The sequence below is a fragment of the Aphelocoma coerulescens genome, chromosome 2 (assembly GCF_041296385.1).
Source record: "Aphelocoma coerulescens isolate FSJ_1873_10779 chromosome 2, UR_Acoe_1.0, whole genome shotgun sequence".
NCBI lineage: Eukaryota > Metazoa > Chordata > Aves > Passeriformes > Corvidae > Aphelocoma > Aphelocoma coerulescens.
Genome location: NC_091015.1, coordinates 55072132 through 55090066, shown reverse-complemented (window position 1 = coordinate 55090066; position 17935 = coordinate 55072132). Strand labels below are relative to the sequence as shown.

At 41.9% G+C, this 17935-nt stretch overlaps 1 protein-coding gene across 1 annotated transcript; it reads left to right on the top strand.

Annotated features, from left to right (window-relative positions):
* The first annotated feature begins 1075 nt into the window (after positions 1 to 1075).
* KBTBD2 (kelch repeat and BTB domain containing 2) lies at positions 1076 to 14912 on the top strand. The gene is made up of 4 exons (XM_069007559.1): positions 1076 to 1269; positions 8292 to 8820; positions 11589 to 11754; positions 12188 to 14912. Exons 2-4 carry the CDS (start codon positions 8651 to 8653, stop codon positions 13721 to 13723), a joined length of 1872 nt encoding a protein of 623 aa, XP_068863660.1. The 5' UTR covers positions 1076 to 1269; positions 8292 to 8650; the 3' UTR covers positions 13724 to 14912.
* Positions 14913 to 17935: the final 3023 nt, after the last annotated feature.

Here is a 17935-nt window from a genome sequence, read left to right as displayed (position 1 = left end):
GGGTCTTTAAGGTCCCTTCTAACCCTTAATATTCTATGTTTCCATGACTTGTTTTTCCATGATATGTTTTAAATCCCCAGCTCTGCTCTGCATCCATCATACTTTCACCTCTTTGAAGTTAAATTCCCAGCCTTTCTCTTGGTGGATGGACCCAAGTGGAAATAAAGAAAATAAGTAACACTGGATGGCTTTTAGAGAGGTGTATGTTCTCAGGATTTTCCTTTCCCCTTTACCTCCCTTCAGCCTCCTGTGCCCCTGTCAGTTCCTTCCATCCTGAAGTAAACTCCAGTCCCCACAAACTTCAGGTGAACTCTGCTCTAGGGGCAGTAAAGCCATGCTTGGCCAAAGGCCATTCCAGGATTCCAGGATGGCTGAAGGACCAAAGGCAGGTCCCAGGGGGAAAAGGACCCTGGGTGTTAACCCTGAAGCCCACAGGCCTCCAGGCTGCAGCAAGTCTGGAGCACAAAGTCCTGTGAGGAGCTGGTGCTGTTTAGCCCAGCGAAAAGGAGGCTCGGGGCAGACTTTGTCGCTCTCTACGACTGCCTGACAGGAGGGCATAGCCAAGTGGGGGTCGGTCTCTTCTCCCAGGCTACCAGCGACAGGATGAGAGGAAACGGCCTCAAGTTTCGCCAGGGGAGGTTTAGGTTGGACATTAGAAGGAATTTCCTCACAGAAAGAGTGATTAGACATTGGAATGGGCTGCCCAGGGGGGTGGTAGAGTGACCGTCCTGGGAGGTGTTTAAGGGAAGACTGGACGTGGCACTCAGTGCCGCGGTCCGGTTGACAGGGTGGTGTTCGGTCACAGGTCGGGCTCGGTGGTGTCGGCGATCTTTCCCCAAGCCGATGGGTTCAGTGCCTCTGTGGGTCGCTCCTCCCAGCAGAGGGCGCGGGGGTCCCGCTCCATGCCGCGGGAGGCGCCGCTGCCGGGGCGCGCGGGCAGGGGGCGCTCGCGGGCGGGAGAAGGAACAGGAAACCGGGGGCGGGCCTGGCCGCCCCCCCGCGCCGCCGAGCCTCGCGCCGGGCATGCGCACACGGGGCGGGCGCGGCGCTCCGTAACGGCGGGCGGGTGAGGAGGAGGAGGAGGGGGAGGAAGAGGTGGGGGGGCGGCGGTAACAGCAGCAGCGCCTGCGCGCCCGGGAGCCGCCGCCGCCGCCTCCGCAGCCTGGGAGAGAGACCGGATCCGCCGCCGCATCCTCCTCCTCCCCCACCGTTTTCCCCCAGCCGCCCGCGGTCGGGACGGCGAGGCACAAGAGGAAGCGGCGGTCGGAGGTTTGTCCGGAGCGGAGGGGTGGGAGGAGGAAGGATGGCGGTGGTGGCGGCGCTCCCGCGCTCACGTCCCGCCGCGCCGCGGTCGCCGGGCCCTTTCCCGTCCCCGCGGGGGGAGCGGCCGCCCTGAGGGGGCCTCGGTCCCGGGGGGGCCCGCGGGGGCTCTGCGGCAGCGGCTCCCCCCGCCCGGGCGGGCGCGGCTCCCGCCCGCCCCCTCCCGCCGCGGCCGCTCCCGCACGGCGGCCGCGGCCCCGGGCCCGCCGGGCACCGCCGGAGGTGGCAGCGGAGGCCGTCTCCGCGCCCTCGGGCAGCGCCGGCTCCCGGGAGACCCGGGAGCAGCAGGAGAGACTATCGGGATCGTCCCTAAGCCCCGAGTGCGGCGGTGCTGGAGGGAGCGGGAAGGTGCCTTCCCTTTCTTCTGGGGGAAGCAGGAAAGGGATTAAGGCGGTGAAGGGACGGGACGGCGCACCTGAGCATCGGGGAGAGGGAAGAAATGTGTTTCCTCGCCCCTAGTCCCACATCGCCGCGTCCCGCAGGCGGGAGGGGGCTGCGACCGCGGGGCTGTGATGGGGGATAGGGGGGCAGTGGGGCTCCTCTTGGGCTGAGCAGGTAGGGATGTGTGAAACCTCGGTGTTTGTGTTGGCAGCGCTCGGAGCGACACACACCGTGAAGTCTTGGAGGAGAACAGCAGTGTAGTGGCATTGCCGTTCCTTGTAGCTGCCCCTACGTTCCCTACTGACCTATCTAATTGTGTGCATATATTCACTATGGGTACCTGCAGTGACCGAGGGTGGGCTTCTGTGGTCATATGTGGCTTTGAAGAGTCACATAACTCTTGATAAGCTTTCCTGGACTAAATAAACACATGGTATAGCTTTGAAGTTAGTACATCTGCATACCTAAAATTTTTCCAGCTTTTACCATTATTTCTGCTATGAACGGGATAAATGCCTGGTGCTTTTGAAGTAACTTTAATTACGATTTAGAAATGGATTTGTGCTGTACTTAGTATGTGCATTTTTAGAGGTTTTACTGCAAAGCCCCAGCTTGGACTTTTCTACATCGTGTATATCTACTGTGTGACCATAGTCGGCCTGAAAGGCCGTGTGCTGTTGTGAGCGCACCTAGGGCTGAATTTTGTTCAGATGATGTATTTAAGAGATTATTAAAATGCACACTCAATGTAGTTCAGTTTCTCAGAAATGTATCTGGAGGAATAGGTAATTTTTAGTATTTAATGGCCTCTGATGCATACATCAGGTAGTCTCATGATTTGAGTATAGGTGTCACACCTTTGTCCTAATTGTTTTTGTGTGTTGAGTAGAAAGGGCCCTTTATACTCAAAGATGTGTAAGCGGCATCTCTCAGGAACAGACCAAAGAGGAAGAAAAGATGTTGCTGCTTATTTAGTATTTTCTGACTACATTTTAGACAGATGGTTGTTGTTGTTTTTTTCTTTCCTGAAGCAGGCTTTTTTGTTTTGGTCATGTGATTATGAAACAGATCAGAATTGGTGCAAATCCTAAAATTTCTCTTTCTTAGTTTAGTGACTGTTGTGCTTTGAGAATAAATTTTATATGCATGAGTATGATATCCATTATAAGACTTAACCTTTCCGGAAGCAACTTACAATTAATTAAGCCATGTTAATGATTAACTACTTTCTTAATGTAGAAATGTTTGAATTTATAGTTAAGTGTTATATAGTGAATATTTAAGAAAATGACACATACTTTTAAACTGGAATTTAAGTTGTTAAATAAAACAGACTAGCTTCATTAATGTACTAGAATTCAGAGAAAAAAAAATTGTATATACAGGATACGTGGCTGGATCTTACTGGAGATATGCATGGCCCACTTTCTTTCAAAGGTTAATTTTCCAACACAGATCAAGTCTTCCCATAAAACAGAAACACCCTTGGGATAGAAACTACATGTGCTCAGTGCGCAAGTCCAGTTGCCAATTTAAGCTGTCAGTTTATCCTGTGCTAATTTTCTTTCTGAGCAGGTATTTCCTTTAGTGTATAACTTCCTTTAGGAGCAGAAAAACAGGAGTGCATTGTGACCAAACATGTTGTTAACATGGAGTCTGACACTTGTAGTCACTAGCTTCTGTGTAGTTTCAGAAGCTCACCTACCTCAAAGTTGTAACTCACCTCCTAAGCATAATATGTATGGAAAATAGTAGTAGTTTCCAAGTGAATAGTCATTTTCAAGATAACATTGTAGGACCAAATCTGTCCTTGTCTTTAGTGAAATTTCACATTGTTGCCTTATTAGAATCTCCTTGATGTCCTCAGTTTTCTGGACTACAGTGCTATCAAAGACACCTTTGATGGCTTTAGAAGAGAGGAGAACTTCCAAGTCTGGAACTGCTTCATCAATTACCTATTTCTTTCTCACTGCCAAGGATGCAAATTTGATACATTACTCAAAAATCTAGAGCTTCCAACTCCTTTTTTTTCTTCCTTTCTTCCTTTCTTCCTTTCTTCCTTTCTTCCTTTCTTCCTTTCTTCCTTTCTTCCTTTCTTCCTTTCTTCCTTTCTTCCTTTCTTCCTTTTTCTTCCTTATCTTTGAGATCTATTGGCTAGGAGTGTCAATTTACATAATTGATTCTAATCAGTTTTAGTACTCACATTCCCCCTTGCTATTAGCTAGTATAATAAGTTTGAAACTGCTTGGTTTGTAACCCAGAATATCCCTCCTAGTAACCAAGTACTGGTGGTGCCTGAGCTGGGTACTCTGTTGCTGGCTGGGAGTATTGCTATCTCCACACACACCGAGGTTTGTGTAGTTTGGCTTACGGTTTTTCAGGTCTAAATTCTGACCTTTTATTATGTTAAAAATAGTGAATGACTCACTTCTTTAGACGTGTTTTTACTTGTGATTTGTATGAAGCTGCCCTTGGATGGAAACAGGAATTTGATTAAAAGTGCACAGAAGTAGTATTTAAAGGGTTTTTTTTTTGTTTGGTTTTTTTTATTAGTGAAAACTAGATTAAATAAATTGAATGTCCAGGGAGATAAGTTTTGGTTGTTTGGTTTTTTTTAATTATTCTTCCAGACATACGGATGATGAAGTGTGTTTTTTAAAGTGTGAATTGTAGTTAATTAAGTTAGAATGCAAGAGGTACTTAGATGGCTGAAGATGCAGATGGGAACCTGTGACACTTTCGTAGATCTTTTACATGTTTCCCAGCATTTTGTGGGAAGTCAGGCATCTAATCTGACAGACTACTTAATGGGATTTTCAGAAGGACTTTTCTGAGTATCAGAATCTCTTAAAAAAACCCAAAACAAAAGATGCCTATATATATTTTTCCCTTCTTATAATTTGGGGGGAAAAGACTTTTTTTAAAAATAAGTCCAGTTGGAGAATAGTGTATCTATATTTCTTATATCTTTCCCTATCGGATTGGAAATAGTCAATATACCTATTCCATGTTACACACTGAAGTACAGTGCTAACACTGCTATGTATGTAGTGCAGTATATATCTCTGTTTATCAATCTTTGCCTGACCTCAGAAAATAAACACATTCAAGGAAGGCAATTAATAGCCTATCCCATAACTCATTAACATTTGATGACTAATTTTTTGAATGGTCTCATTCAGATTTGAAGTACATGAACAAGTGTTAACAAGCCACCTCATTAAAATTACTTAAGCAAAAAGGAATAATTACTTAAAAACAAACCCTCTTATCAACATGTTACTTAATGTTGCTCTCCAGCTTGATAGGGAGGTACTTTGGATCACCCGGTGATCACTTAGTTTCATTTGCAATGTAGCACTCTGTGGCCTTCCAGCAGCTACCTGCCAGTCCTGTTTTGGATAGCTGGCTTCCAAGAAATTACCCAGAACAAAATGGTCACTCCAGTGACATCGTTGAAGGGGAAAGTCTCATTCCTAGAACTTATATTCAGGGATTATTTTTATTCTATCAGAATTTCAGTTCAGGATATTAAGCTAATCTCAGCCATAGATCTTTTCATCCATGAGAAACTGCTGCATAGTTATTGGGACTACAGCAGTCAGTAGTGCATTTGTAGACATTTTCTCAAGTCCATAGTTTTTCATTTATCTCAGATCCGATAACTGTATGCCAACCAGTGAGAGAGTGTGCACAGCGCAGTGAGAGAGATGTTGGGTTGGGACTGGGAAGAGCCAAGCCTCTTGCTTTTCTCCTTTGAAGTACATGGCTTTGGACAAGCTGCTTTTTATTTTAATGCCTCAGTTTTTCAGCCTCTAAAGTGAGGAGAGTATCTCCTTTAAAATTGTCTTGAACTCTCCAAAGAGGTGTGAGAGAGGTAGGTAATCTTGGATGATTTTCCAGGCACTAAATGATGTTCCTACTACTTACCCTAATGTTTTGAACAGATTCACTTCTCTTGGGCAAATGACAATATAAGTTATGGCAATCTTGGATCAGAAATTCAGAGATCCTTGATGTATTTATTTCCATTACAAGGGAATGGGATGTGACTCCTGACTTTGTGACAAATACAAAACCTTGTTCTTTAGCAAATGGTTATTGTTGGCAGCAAAACACAGTATGGATGTGGAAAACAGGAATAGTGTACGTAGCATGTTCCTACCATGTGCACTTCCCTGGAGTACACAACAGATGGTTTTCTGTAAACCAAAGACTCCAGCTTTGTAAATGTACGGTTCAAAGGTGATCCACATCACATAAATGTTCTGCAACAGGACTCCTGTCATCTCCTCAATCTTTTCTGCTACTGAGGGTCGTACTCAAATGTTCCAGTTATTTATAGTAATTAATTTCACAGTTTCAACTTGTCTTCTGCTGAACAGGTCTGCTTTTTCAGTTATTGACTGTCAGCAGTTAGCTGCCAAAAATGACTTTAATCTCACTAGCAGGTGTATATCAATTTTTTCATGGCATCCTTGACTTGTTCTGGTACCTAATGACTGAACCAGTGCATATTAATTTTCTTCTTTTTCTTCTGTTTCTGAAGAAATATTCTTTACAATTACATCAGAAAAGGAAGTTAGGGTATCAGTGAGTTCTTTTGCTAAAGCTTAGTATTAATGATGCTCTGTCCAAACAGAGCTTAATCCACCAGCTTGTATTGTTCATGAAACTTTACTCCTAAGCCAGGAAAAACAATGCTGTAGAGAGACTCAGGATACCAGCAGAGCCACAAGCTATTTATTTCTGTGGGCCTAACACACTTAGGAAGTCTGTGTGTCTTTGTAGCCGTTTAAAGTTCAGTGCAAAATCTGTCAGTGGATTGGGTTGCATGGTGAGCTGTTCTCAGAGTCCTGGGAGAGTGGGTAGTGGTGCAGAGACGGGATGCACACTAACTTGGTGGAAAGAAGCTGTGACCTGAGGCAGAAGGTCATTGCTTTAGATGGAGCAGTATCTCTATATCCTTGATATATTTATGGTTTAGTGACTTCAGAGGTTACCTGAAACTTGAAGGTCTTCAGTGGAGACTTGTGCTAGTATCTGTTGTTGTAGCACACAGTAGTATCTGCTTGTTCCCCCAAGTATCAAAGCCTTTTCTGTTTTCCTTAATTAACTGCCTTCACCTCGGCAGTGAGCATTGGGTTTGACTTTTTGAACTCTTTTCCAGTTAAACAACCAGGGAAAACTAAGAGTTTGAAATTCCTGTTTGTGTATATTTATCACTGAAAAAGAAAAAGATCAGGGACACTAAATTAGTAGTAATTAAAGTGGCATTAATTAAGCATATCTATTTCAAGTGAGTGAATGTTGAAAGACAGCTGCTTCTGAATTGTCTTACAGGCAGGGCTGTAAGACATGTTGCTGTGTTGAAATAGTAGATCTTCGATGTGGCTGGCAGGTATTTCTACAGCCTTTGTCTTATGCTAAATCTTGTATTTTTGTGTGGAATTTAAGGAATGTCATTTCACGCAAGTGTTTCTGCATTCTCTGTTCATCATGAACTGTAGTGATAGCAATATCTCAGACAAAAGACAAACATGTTCTGGTTATTCCTCAGTTTTGGAATGCAGAAGAACAGTCAAGATTAAATAAATCTGGAAGCATTTGATAGCTGTGGTACTCTGGTGCCCATTATGATGTTGATTTTACTGTCACAACTATCCCATTCTTAATTAGGTTTTTGTGTTCATGTGGAAGGTGAAATAAAACCTGACCCCATTTTTAAGAGGAGGAGAAATGTCCAAACAAGATAATAAACCTTGGTAGCCACTGTAGGTGTTTTAAGCTCTGCTGTTCCAGCATCCCTTTGCTTCTATTATTTCCTTGTTTTGCTTCTCTCCCATCTGCAGCAGTGAAGCTTACCTAGCTGTATGGAAATTACTCAGAAGGAAAAAAAAAAAGGGAATGTGAAATGTGCATGGAGCAGATGAATTTGATAAGCATTGGAAATACAGACTTTTAGGGGTTTTTAGGGGGTTTTTTTGGTTTTTTTTTGGGTTTGTTTTTTTTTTTTTTTTAATCCTTAGGCTAGTTCTGCTTCATCTCTACTAGAATGCCAAAGGTGAAATAAACAGGCTGATAATGATGTTGAGAGTTTAGCTGGCAAGTGATGGAATGTTGAAATTACTGCATTTATATTTTTAGTGGCCTGGTATTGATAAGCTTTAGGTAGATGAAAACAAAGAAGGAGAAAAAATTGCTGTTTAATATAGAAATGGAAAAAAAGTGGCTATCTTATCAATGGTTGAATGAAATTCACAGGTGTACTCAATGGGAAATCTGGGTAATTCTTTGAGGAGGAATGAAGTCTGAATGTTTTAACTCTCCAGACTTAGTAGCCGTGTTGACAAAATAAATTACTTTAATTTGTGAGTCCAGGTCATATGAGAATTAATGTACAAACTTCTCTGCTTTTCATTGCTCTTTGATACCTTTGTTGTTTAAATATTTTTCTCAGAAGGGTTTTATTGCAAGTAATGAAGTACTAATTTAGAAATGTTTATTAGAGAATTACTTCTAAGGGGTAACTATGAAAGGTTTTTCAAAATGTGCTAATATGTAAATGAATTTTATTTTCCTGCTTTCAGTCAGTCAAGTGCAGCCCTTGATCACGAGATGTTACCACAAAATCTACCTCAGACTTCACTTTTGCTCATTCATTTGCTGCGTCATAGATCTCAACGGGAGCTCTGCAGACACTCTTGAAAGTCTCTGAACAGATTGGGACATCAAGTCAAAGCATGATGACCTAATGGGAGGTCAAAGTCTCAAACATTGATTCAGCAGTTCAAGATAACACTGCCGTTTTTATCAGTATAACTTCTGAAGGCTACAGACCTCCTGCCATTTCTTTCCTGGCTACTTCAGAAACACTCAACTGACCTTTCTTTGGTGAAGAGATCTTGACTTTTCTCTCTGGTCCTGGAAATATTAATGGAATACAGTCATGTCTACCCAGGACGAGAGGCAGATAAATACAGAGTATGCTGTATCCTTGCTGGAGCAGTTAAAATTCTTTTATGAACAGCAGTTGCTAACTGACATAGTGTTGATTGTTGAGGGCACTGAATTTCCCTGCCATAAGATGGTTCTTGCAACGTGCAGTTCATATTTCAGGTAAGTATTCAAATGCTATAAAATCTGTGGTACCTGGTTTTGAGTGTAATAGTAATTGATTAACAGTGTGTTACAGAGACTTAAAGATCACTGAAGTAAATAAAAAAACCTAAATATCTTTACTTTCCAACACAGAGTAAAATAAAATTTCTAGCATCCTGGGACTTATTCTAGATAGTTATTGTAGTTTATACAGTAAGTGTGGGGGGAAAAAAAAACCACACTTGTGATGGTTCATTTGCTTTAGGGAGTTAATTGAGTCTGAATAATTAGTAAACTTCTTATTCTTCACACTTAATCTTTAAAATACTTAATCTGATTTTATTTCCCAAGGTAGGATAACAAGGGATTACTGAGACTTGGCTACAGGAATTTCATTGTCATGTTTAACTGTAGTTTCTTAGTAGAAGCATCCCCTAAAAGTAGGGATTGCTGTGCAAGTTCATGGCTTTCTTTTCTGTATCATCTGGTTTTCTCTGCTCAGCAAAGCCAGAAACTTTTCCCTTGCTTGAGTGTTGTGGCAATGCAAGAGGAGTTTTTCTGTGTGTGGTTTGGGTTCTTTTTTTTGTTTTATGCCCCCTCCAAGATACGGTTGAAATTTTTAGTTCAGCAGCTCTTGTTTTCCAAATGTCCTGCTTTGGTCTTTTAAAACATTTTATTAATAAGATATGTTGAGTGCTACCACTTTTTGCAAATACCTTTATAGTAAGACCTGGATGATGAGGCACCATGAATTTTCTGCAGTGATTAATCATTTTTTGTTGGCAACATAGTATAATTAATCTGCCTGTCTGGAAGGAATTTTGAAGCTTCAAACTAGTCGGGGTGACAACCATGCATGTTTTACCTTCCTGATGCACTGTGGAGGGATTATAACTTTTCTTTCCTGTTTAATCACAGGAAGGTTTACAAATTTGCTTTTCCTGAGATAGGCTCACTATGCAGAACACATCTGAGATGTTTTCTGTAGTTTGTCTCCTTTCTTGTAGAAAACTGTATAAGGATTAATTTATTACTTTCACAGAATTTTTTGTCCCTGCTGGGTTGTGTGTTTATTTTTTCATCTCAGATGAATCTGGTCCAATTTTTAGCAACAAGTATTGTGTGATCACTAGATAATAATTATTACCATTGGCCCTGTGCAGATGACATAGTTCCAACAATTTGTAAAATAACAGCCACTGGAAATATAGCCAGATTTAATGTGGGTGGTTAATCATAAGGTTGGAAAGCTGTCATGAGTCCACCCAGTGTGCTGCATCAGAATGTGCAGTCAAATCTCTTATTCATATGTGTTTGTTTATTATTTATGAAATGATGTTTTGGCACTGGTTAAAAGAAGTATCAAACTTGTGGTTTTGTCATGTTCTGTTTTTCTTCTCTACTTTGGTTTACAAAAAGATGCTCAGCTTCCTAAATTTAGCTTTATTATGAAAAATTGATAGCCCTGAGGGAGGAGAAAAGCAAAGCATTTTTCAGTGTGATCCAGCCATTGTGTGTGGCTGCAGCCAGCTTACCTTCCATCTTTGTGTCTGAAGGATGTGCAGCCCTGCTCTAGCACAGGCTGCTCATCAGTGTGTGAGCAAGAGCCAGTCTTTCTGCGGAGAGGAGTCTCTGTACCCACCCTCCTGTACCCTCTTGCTTACCTTTAAATCACTGCACAGCAAGTTGATACTCACTTAGTCAGTGATCCATCCTAAAGTGCAAGTTGCCCTGAGTTAAGGAGCTTAGAAGAAGACAGAGAAATGGGGATGGGATACTGTCTTTGTATCAGATACTTTCTGGAATGGCTTTACTTAGGGAGTGTATCTCCATGTCCCCTTCACCTCTGCAGCCATAAGCAGGACTAAAAGGTGCACCCACTGTCCCTTCTGACTTCTCTCATGCCTGGTTTCCTAAGTAAAAAGCCCAAATAAATATAAAGAGCCTTGAACTGAATTTTTAACACAACCATAAATACCAAACCTGAATCAGTATAAAGCTCTTGAAACCAATGTCCCCTATTTTAAGCAAGTTGACAAGTACATGGCTTATAGTACCAGATTCCAGTTCATTCTTAACTGTGTAACAATTAAAATACCAGAATGGGCAAGAGGTTTGTAAAGCATTAAAAAAACAATAACCATGTTTTAAATTGCCTTTCTACTCTTTTTCAGGAAGATGTAATGGAAATATTTGCTCTTTTTTTTTTCCCCAGACTACATCTGACAGTTTTTTCTGTTATTGATTTTTGCCTGCATATTTGAAGTTTACTGCATGTTATGATGAATGGTATATAAGAAATAATTCATAGAGTGCTAGTCCGTGCTCCATTTCTTCTCCTCCCAGAGGAGCATCCTTTTTGATATGACTTAGCTCAGTCCATGACATAAATCTGCTTTTGTCTTAGAATCTAAAATCTAGCTGTGTGTGTTTCAATGGTATTTTCTGGAGGATGTTTCTTCCCTCTTAACCACCTATCACAGAAAAAGATTTAAATTCCATCATTAAAGCTCCAAAATCATTAGAGCTCTCTGCTGATTAACACAGAAAAGCTTGCAAGAATATAAAGAATTTCTGCAGAAGGCACTGATGGTACTTTTGTTCTGTTCAAATGTTTTATCTTAAATAGCAAATGTTAGCCTAAGGTAAATGCTAAACACCTGTAAACAGGCCAGCAAAAGGACTGTTCACGTTTAGGAGTGTAATCACCAAAGGCTTACAGGTGACTGTTTAAGATTACTTTACTCACTGCTGATCCTTGTCTTAATATGTGTGTTTCTCCTCAGAGCAATGTTCATGAGCGGGCTGAGCGAGAGCAAACAAACACACGTACACCTGAGGAACGTGGATGCAGCCACTCTGCAGATCATCATCACTTATGCATACACGGGTAACCTGGCAATAAGTGACAGCACAGTAGAGCAGCTCTATGAAACTGCCTGCTTCTTACAGGTAGGAATGTTTAGAGGATGAAATAACAGCTTCTAATCTCTGAACTGTTTTATTCTTTACCTTTTTAAAAGACCTTTCCTCTTTAGTCACTTTAACATACTTTTGTTCAGTTCACTCAGTATAGACAGCAGTTGCTTGCCAAATTTGCTTCATGTAGCCATCCCTCCTTGCATGACAGTCACTTTGTAAGGTTGGAAGTAGACCAGTGCACTTCTAACATTTAGAAAATTAGTTTTGCCAGCAGACATAATCACGTTGTGTACTTGATCTGTATGAAGCAGTTGAGTGAGTCACTACTGTATTTTTGTGTATGTGTAGTATTCCAGGCCTGAACTGTGTTGTTCAACACCAGATGCAGGTACTTTTATGTGCTGGTGCTACATGAAAGCATAGATTGTATGTGTAATACTTTGTGTGTTTCTTTGCATTACAGGTAGATGATGTGTTACAACGATGTAGAGAATACTTAATCAAAAAAATTAATGCAGAAAATTGTGTGCGTCTATTAAGTTTTGCTGATCTCTTCAGCTGTGAAGAGTTAAAACAGAGTGCTAAAAGAATGGTGGAGCACAAGTTCACAGCTGTGTACCACCAGGAGGCTTTCATGCAACTGTCACATGATCTACTGATAGATATTTTAAGCAGTGACAATTTAAATGTGGAAAAAGAGGAGACAGTGCGTGAGGCTGCTATGTTGTGGCTGGAGTACAACACGGAATCACGCTCGCAGTATTTGTCCTCTGTTCTTAGCCAAATCCGGATCGATGCACTTTCAGAAGTAACACAGAGAGCCTGGTTTCAAGGCTTGCCACCTAATGATAAATCAGTGGTGGTGCAAGGACTGTACAAATCGATGCCCAAATTTTTCAAACCCAGACTTGGCATGACAAAAGAGGAGATGATGATATTCATTGAAGCTGCTGCTGAAAACCCTGGTAGTCTTTACTCTTCTGTCTGTTACAGCCCACAGGCAGAGAAAGTTTACAAACTCTGCAACCCTCCCGCTGACTTGCATAAGGTTGGGACGCTTGTAACTCCTGATAATGACATCTATATAGCAGGTGGGCAGGTTCCTCTGAAGAACACAAAAACCAATCACAGTAAAAGCAGCAAACTCCAGGCTGCCTTCAGAACTGTGAATTGCTTTTACTGGTTTGATGCGCAGCAGAACACTTGGTTCCCCAAGACGCCGATGCTCTTTGTGCGCATCAAGCCGTCCCTGGTGTGCTGTGAAGGATACATCTATGCAATCGGGGGAGACAGCGTTGGCGGGGAGCTCAACAGGAGGACTGTGGAGAGGTACGACACCGAGAAGGATGAGTGGACCATGGTCAGCCCCCTGCCCTGCGCGTGGCAGTGGAGCACGGCCGTGGCGGTTCACAACTGCATCTACGTCATGGCACACAACCTGATGTACTGCTACTTCCCCCGCTCAGACGCCTGGGTGGAGATGGCGATGCGACAGACAAGCAGATGTTTCGCTTCAGCTGCTGCTTTCGGCGATAAGATATTCTATATTGGAGGACTGCACATTGCCAGCAATTCTGGTATAAGGCTCCCCAGCAGTACTGTGGATGGCTCTTCTGTAACAGTGGAGATCTACGACGTGAATAAAAACGAATGGAGGATGGCAGCCAATATCCCTGCCAAGCGCTATTCCGACCCGTGCGTTAGGGCCGTTGTCATCTCCAATTCCTTATGTGTCTTTATACGGGAGACCCACATGAACGAGAGAGCCAAGTATGCCACCTATCAGTATGACCTGGAACTTGACCGCTGGTTCCTGAGGCAGCACATATCGGAACGTGTGCTGTGGGACTTAGGGAAAGACTTCCGGTGCACTGTAGGAAAGCTGTATCCATCTTGCCTTGAAGAGTCCCCGTGGAAACCTCCAACATATCTCTTCTCACCAGATGGAGCTGATGAATTTGAGCTGGATGGGGAGATGGTTACTTTACCACCTGTATAGCTCCCAAATTAGACTGCACAACTGAGTCTGTGCTCAGTTATAAAATGATAAAAGAAATAAATGGCTGTGAAAGAACAGGTCTGGGGATGGAAATCTCAGAGCTGTCTTTCATGAGTTGTATTTTTATGCCCTACCTAACACTTGCCGCCATTCAGTATGAATTAGTGAAATGAGCAGATACGCTTCCATAATCTCAAATACTATTATCTGATAATTGAGAAAAATATATGTATATCATAAGCTTAAGCATCTGACTTGTCTAAAGAATTAATTCTAGTTCTATAAAGTCTCGGTTCAGGAAAATTAGCTTCAGAAAAAAAGTAGTTATTGTTTCTAGGATGATGTCACAACTCTTTTCAAAGTATCTTCCAGTTACATTTTAACTACTTCTGGATATTCTACTTAAGTGCTAGTTACATAATTGTCAGTGTGGCCTAATTAAAGAACTGTGCTGCACTTACTAAATACTAATATCTATGTTGGTATAGTAATGCCATTAAAAGAAAAAGAAACAAATCCCATGGATCTACCTGTGGTAGGAAGGGTAGATCTTCCGTTGTATGGTAACATGCTGGGCAAAATGACTGCAGGTTCAGTCAAGCTGTATGATGAGGTGCATGTATTCTATTTTCACTAACTTATACCTGTCTATTTAGAATACAGGTCTTCCAAGCAGCTGGTAGATTACCAGGTGTGGACTTAAGTTGCTGGGCTTGCAATAGGATTTGCCAGCCCTCATAGTGCGGGTCTATGTGGGGCTTTAATCAGTAAATGCCTCCACATTCTGTATTACAGTAACATTGGCTCATGTATATTACTTCCTGCTGCTGATGTATTTTTCCATTGTAAAACAAAGTTTTAGTGTGGATTAACCAGGTCTTTATTTTCTGTTAATTTAATAACAAGCATTACTGTAGTGTGATTGTGTATAGATATCCCTTAGCTGTCAGGTTTTTTACTTTGGGGGGGGGAAGCAAACTTCAGGAATATCCTGTGCTGTGTGTGCAGGAGAGCAGATGCCTAGTGCTGCTCTGGCATTAATCCCAGGAACCACTAGCAGTAGCGGGGTGCCGCCAACCTAACATGAACACAGGTGCTTCATGACAAACCTTACTAGCATGTTCAGCTGCATCATGTTCTGGCACTGTATTTTGAATGACATTAATTTATTAAAAAAGACTGAATCCAACTGCCTGAGTGTGCTTTTTGGTTGAAATAGAGCTATGCCACCCTCCCACCACATGCACACTTGTAGCAAGTAGCTTATTGAAGGCAGCTAGAAATAGTTAAGCTGAAAAAAGCCTGGAGACGAGTATGTTAAGTTGACTGTGCTCACTACTACTCAACAAAAGCTGGGAATTAGCTATTGAAGTCAAACTGAGGATTACATAGGACTGGAATCCCCTGCTACCATTTTTGTAAATCAGCAGTTCTGCACTCATGGTACCAATTCTGCCCTACTGAAAGCAAAGTACAGCAGGCATTAAGGAGGAACACTTTCTGTAATTTCAGAAGATAGCAGACCTACTTTCAGTCTTCAATAATCAAGAGCAAATTTATTTACTCCATTGTGCAGACTGTTGCTGGCTTTTCCTAAATTGTTTTGTTATTGCAGTAAACACAGCTGCAGCCTTCAATGAAGACAACACCTATATATTGTTTGGGCTAGGTCCCAAGGGGCTTTACAAACTTTTGTCTTGTACAATTATTAAAGGTTTTGACTAGAAAAGGGACTTTAGATAAGAAAGCTGCCTTATATGAAACTGTTCCGGATGCTTTGGCATTTTGTGCCATGTGAGGATTTACGGGACTCAGAGTAAGAATGGCAAGCTACCAATTTTTTTTTAATGAAGGTGACATAACATGTTTGCATTTACCATTACATAAACTTTTTTTTTAACACCCACATCTTTTTAGGTAAGAGGTGTGTGGTGACTCAGGAGCTCCTGCTGATAGGTCTGTTTATACTGCTTTCATGTTGCAAGCCTGTGCAAGGGAGCATACATATAAAGAAAGAGATACTCCTTTATAATGCAGTTTGGAATATCACATACCTCAGGCAAAAACATGAGCTGTATCCAAGTAACTCAGCCTGGACTGGCTGCTCAGTTCTGTGGCTGGTTCTCACTTCACTCTACTGTTACCAGGCTCCATTAGGCTTTAGGACAAGGCCTTGGTGTTTTAAGTGCAGATGATCTATAGCTAATGAAGGAGCAGAATGGGCTCGTTCTGTTACTGAGAACTTTTGACTTGAGTTTAAAATCTTATGTGTAGTTTCTTACAGAAGGAAAAACAAACAAAAAGGGGTGAATTCGAATAGAAAATAAGAATTACTAAATAGCAAATACTAAATTGCAGTGGCTCTAAGTCACAGTTGCCTCACAGAACCTAGAAGAACTTGATTTTATCCATTTAGGAACATCTTTTGAAACACAGACAGTCTATGTGACTTCCTGCTCATCTACATTTTTAATATATTTTTCTGTATGTTACCTGTATGTTTTGTATTTTATGTGGGACAAGATTATATAGTACCTTATTTAAAATTTATTTGCTATTAATAATAAGGCATTTAAGACTAGTCAAGTGGTGAACAGTTCTCCAGTGACTGCTAAAGACATACCTATTATTAGTTTACTTACACAACTAGTTGCTGAGCCACTATTCATCCCCAAAGGAAAAGAGCTGGTAAATGCTATTCTCCAGTCTAAATTCTTTCTTTGCATAATTCAAGAAGGAAACTGTGCAGGCAAAGCCTTGTCATCTGCCTGGAAGTGGTAACTAGTGGTAGAATTAGAGAAAGACTTTTGTAGGAACAAAGACAACAGCTGAAAAAATGCAGTTCTCATTTCATAAATAGAGCAAATATGATTGAAGCCTTCACGGAGATCTGACTAGTGTCTTACTACAAAGCTTCAGCCTAATCTTAGCCTATTCAGCCTGTACTTGAAGTACATTTACATACGAGTTTCAGTGAATCAACTCGGGTCCTCAAGCTCTGCTACATTTGCAATAAAGTTTACCCCTTTTCTGGTAAAGCTAATTTAAGTCAGTCCTACAGAGTTTCAGTTTCCCTTACCTAAAGTATTAAAAAAAATTATCTGGCCTCTGCTAATTTTTAATGCATTCAATCATTTTTTGCAGTTGTTTAAATACATACATAATTGCAAGTTTAATTTTTGTTGTAAACGATAAGACCTGGGACAGTGAATTGGGCCAAGCTTTACAGAGAACAGGATCAGACAGTTAAATTTGGGGGCAAAATAATTTGATAACATTCTAAATGTTATTTTTAAGATTAAGGCACCATCATTTTTCACAGTATTTATTTCACTTCTCAATGCCTCTGTTAAGATGCACAAACAGCTGCCACACTGCAGTACAGCTAAGGGACACCCAGGGACAAACCTGCAGACCACTGAACTTATTAGCCAGACTAGTGGTTTTCCTCCTTTGTTTCCCATTTCCAGCTACGTTCAAGTTGCTTTCTGGCGTTGGCTCTGGATCCCTACATGAAAGGAGCTATAAATGAGGCAGACTCTGAAGCAGGCTCACTCTTAAAACCAGTTTCTTTCCACTTCATGCTTAACATTAGCCACATAAAATTGTGTTTAGTTCCACTTTCAGAAGTATTTAAAACACCTCCTCCCTACAACATTTCTCATGAGTACAGTTCAGCAAGGCAGAGTTCTTACAGAGCCTATAAACCCGAGGAGGAGTATCAGCAGACTCCATAAAATGCAGGGATGGCTCCTGATGCCAGGAGCCAGCCTATATGGCATCTGCACATCTTCACACACCTCCCAGGTTCCAGTATGGAAGAGGTCAGTGAACAGCCTGAACCAGGAGGTTAGAGCAAGACCTGGGTCAGTACTGAGCCACAGAGCCTTTGCCATGGAAGAAGGAAGAGGCATGAAGGTGAAAGAGAAGTATCTGTGTGTGTGCTTTTCTGCCCAGCTCCTGTAAACCACACAGCTCTTCTGGGGCCTGGTCTAACTTGTGACACCAGGCACCTCTGTTTCAGCAAAGGAAGAGTTTAGGCATTGTGCACATGCCCCTACTGAAGTGCTGAAGTTTGGGCAGCTGGAGCATTACCTGACTTCATCTCCTCAAACAGGGGACTGCACTGGATACACAAGGACCCCCTACTGCATTAATATAACCAAAGAGCCAGTAAACAGGGCAATAAAAGGTCCTTCCAATAAAATAAAC

Excerpts from the sequence above, each read along its gene's own strand:
- KBTBD2 (XM_069007559.1), top strand. The coding sequence starts at position 8,651 with ATGTCTACCCAGGACGAGAGGCAGATAAATACAGAGTATGCTGTATCC. Across the intron at positions 8,821-11,588 it reads ACGTGCAGTTCATATTTCAG|AGCAATGTTCATGAGCGGGC; the intron begins GTAAGTATTCAA and ends GTTTCTCCTCAG. Across the intron at positions 11,755-12,187 it reads AAACTGCCTGCTTCTTACAG|GTAGATGATGTGTTACAACG; the intron begins GTAGGAATGTTT and ends TTTGCATTACAG.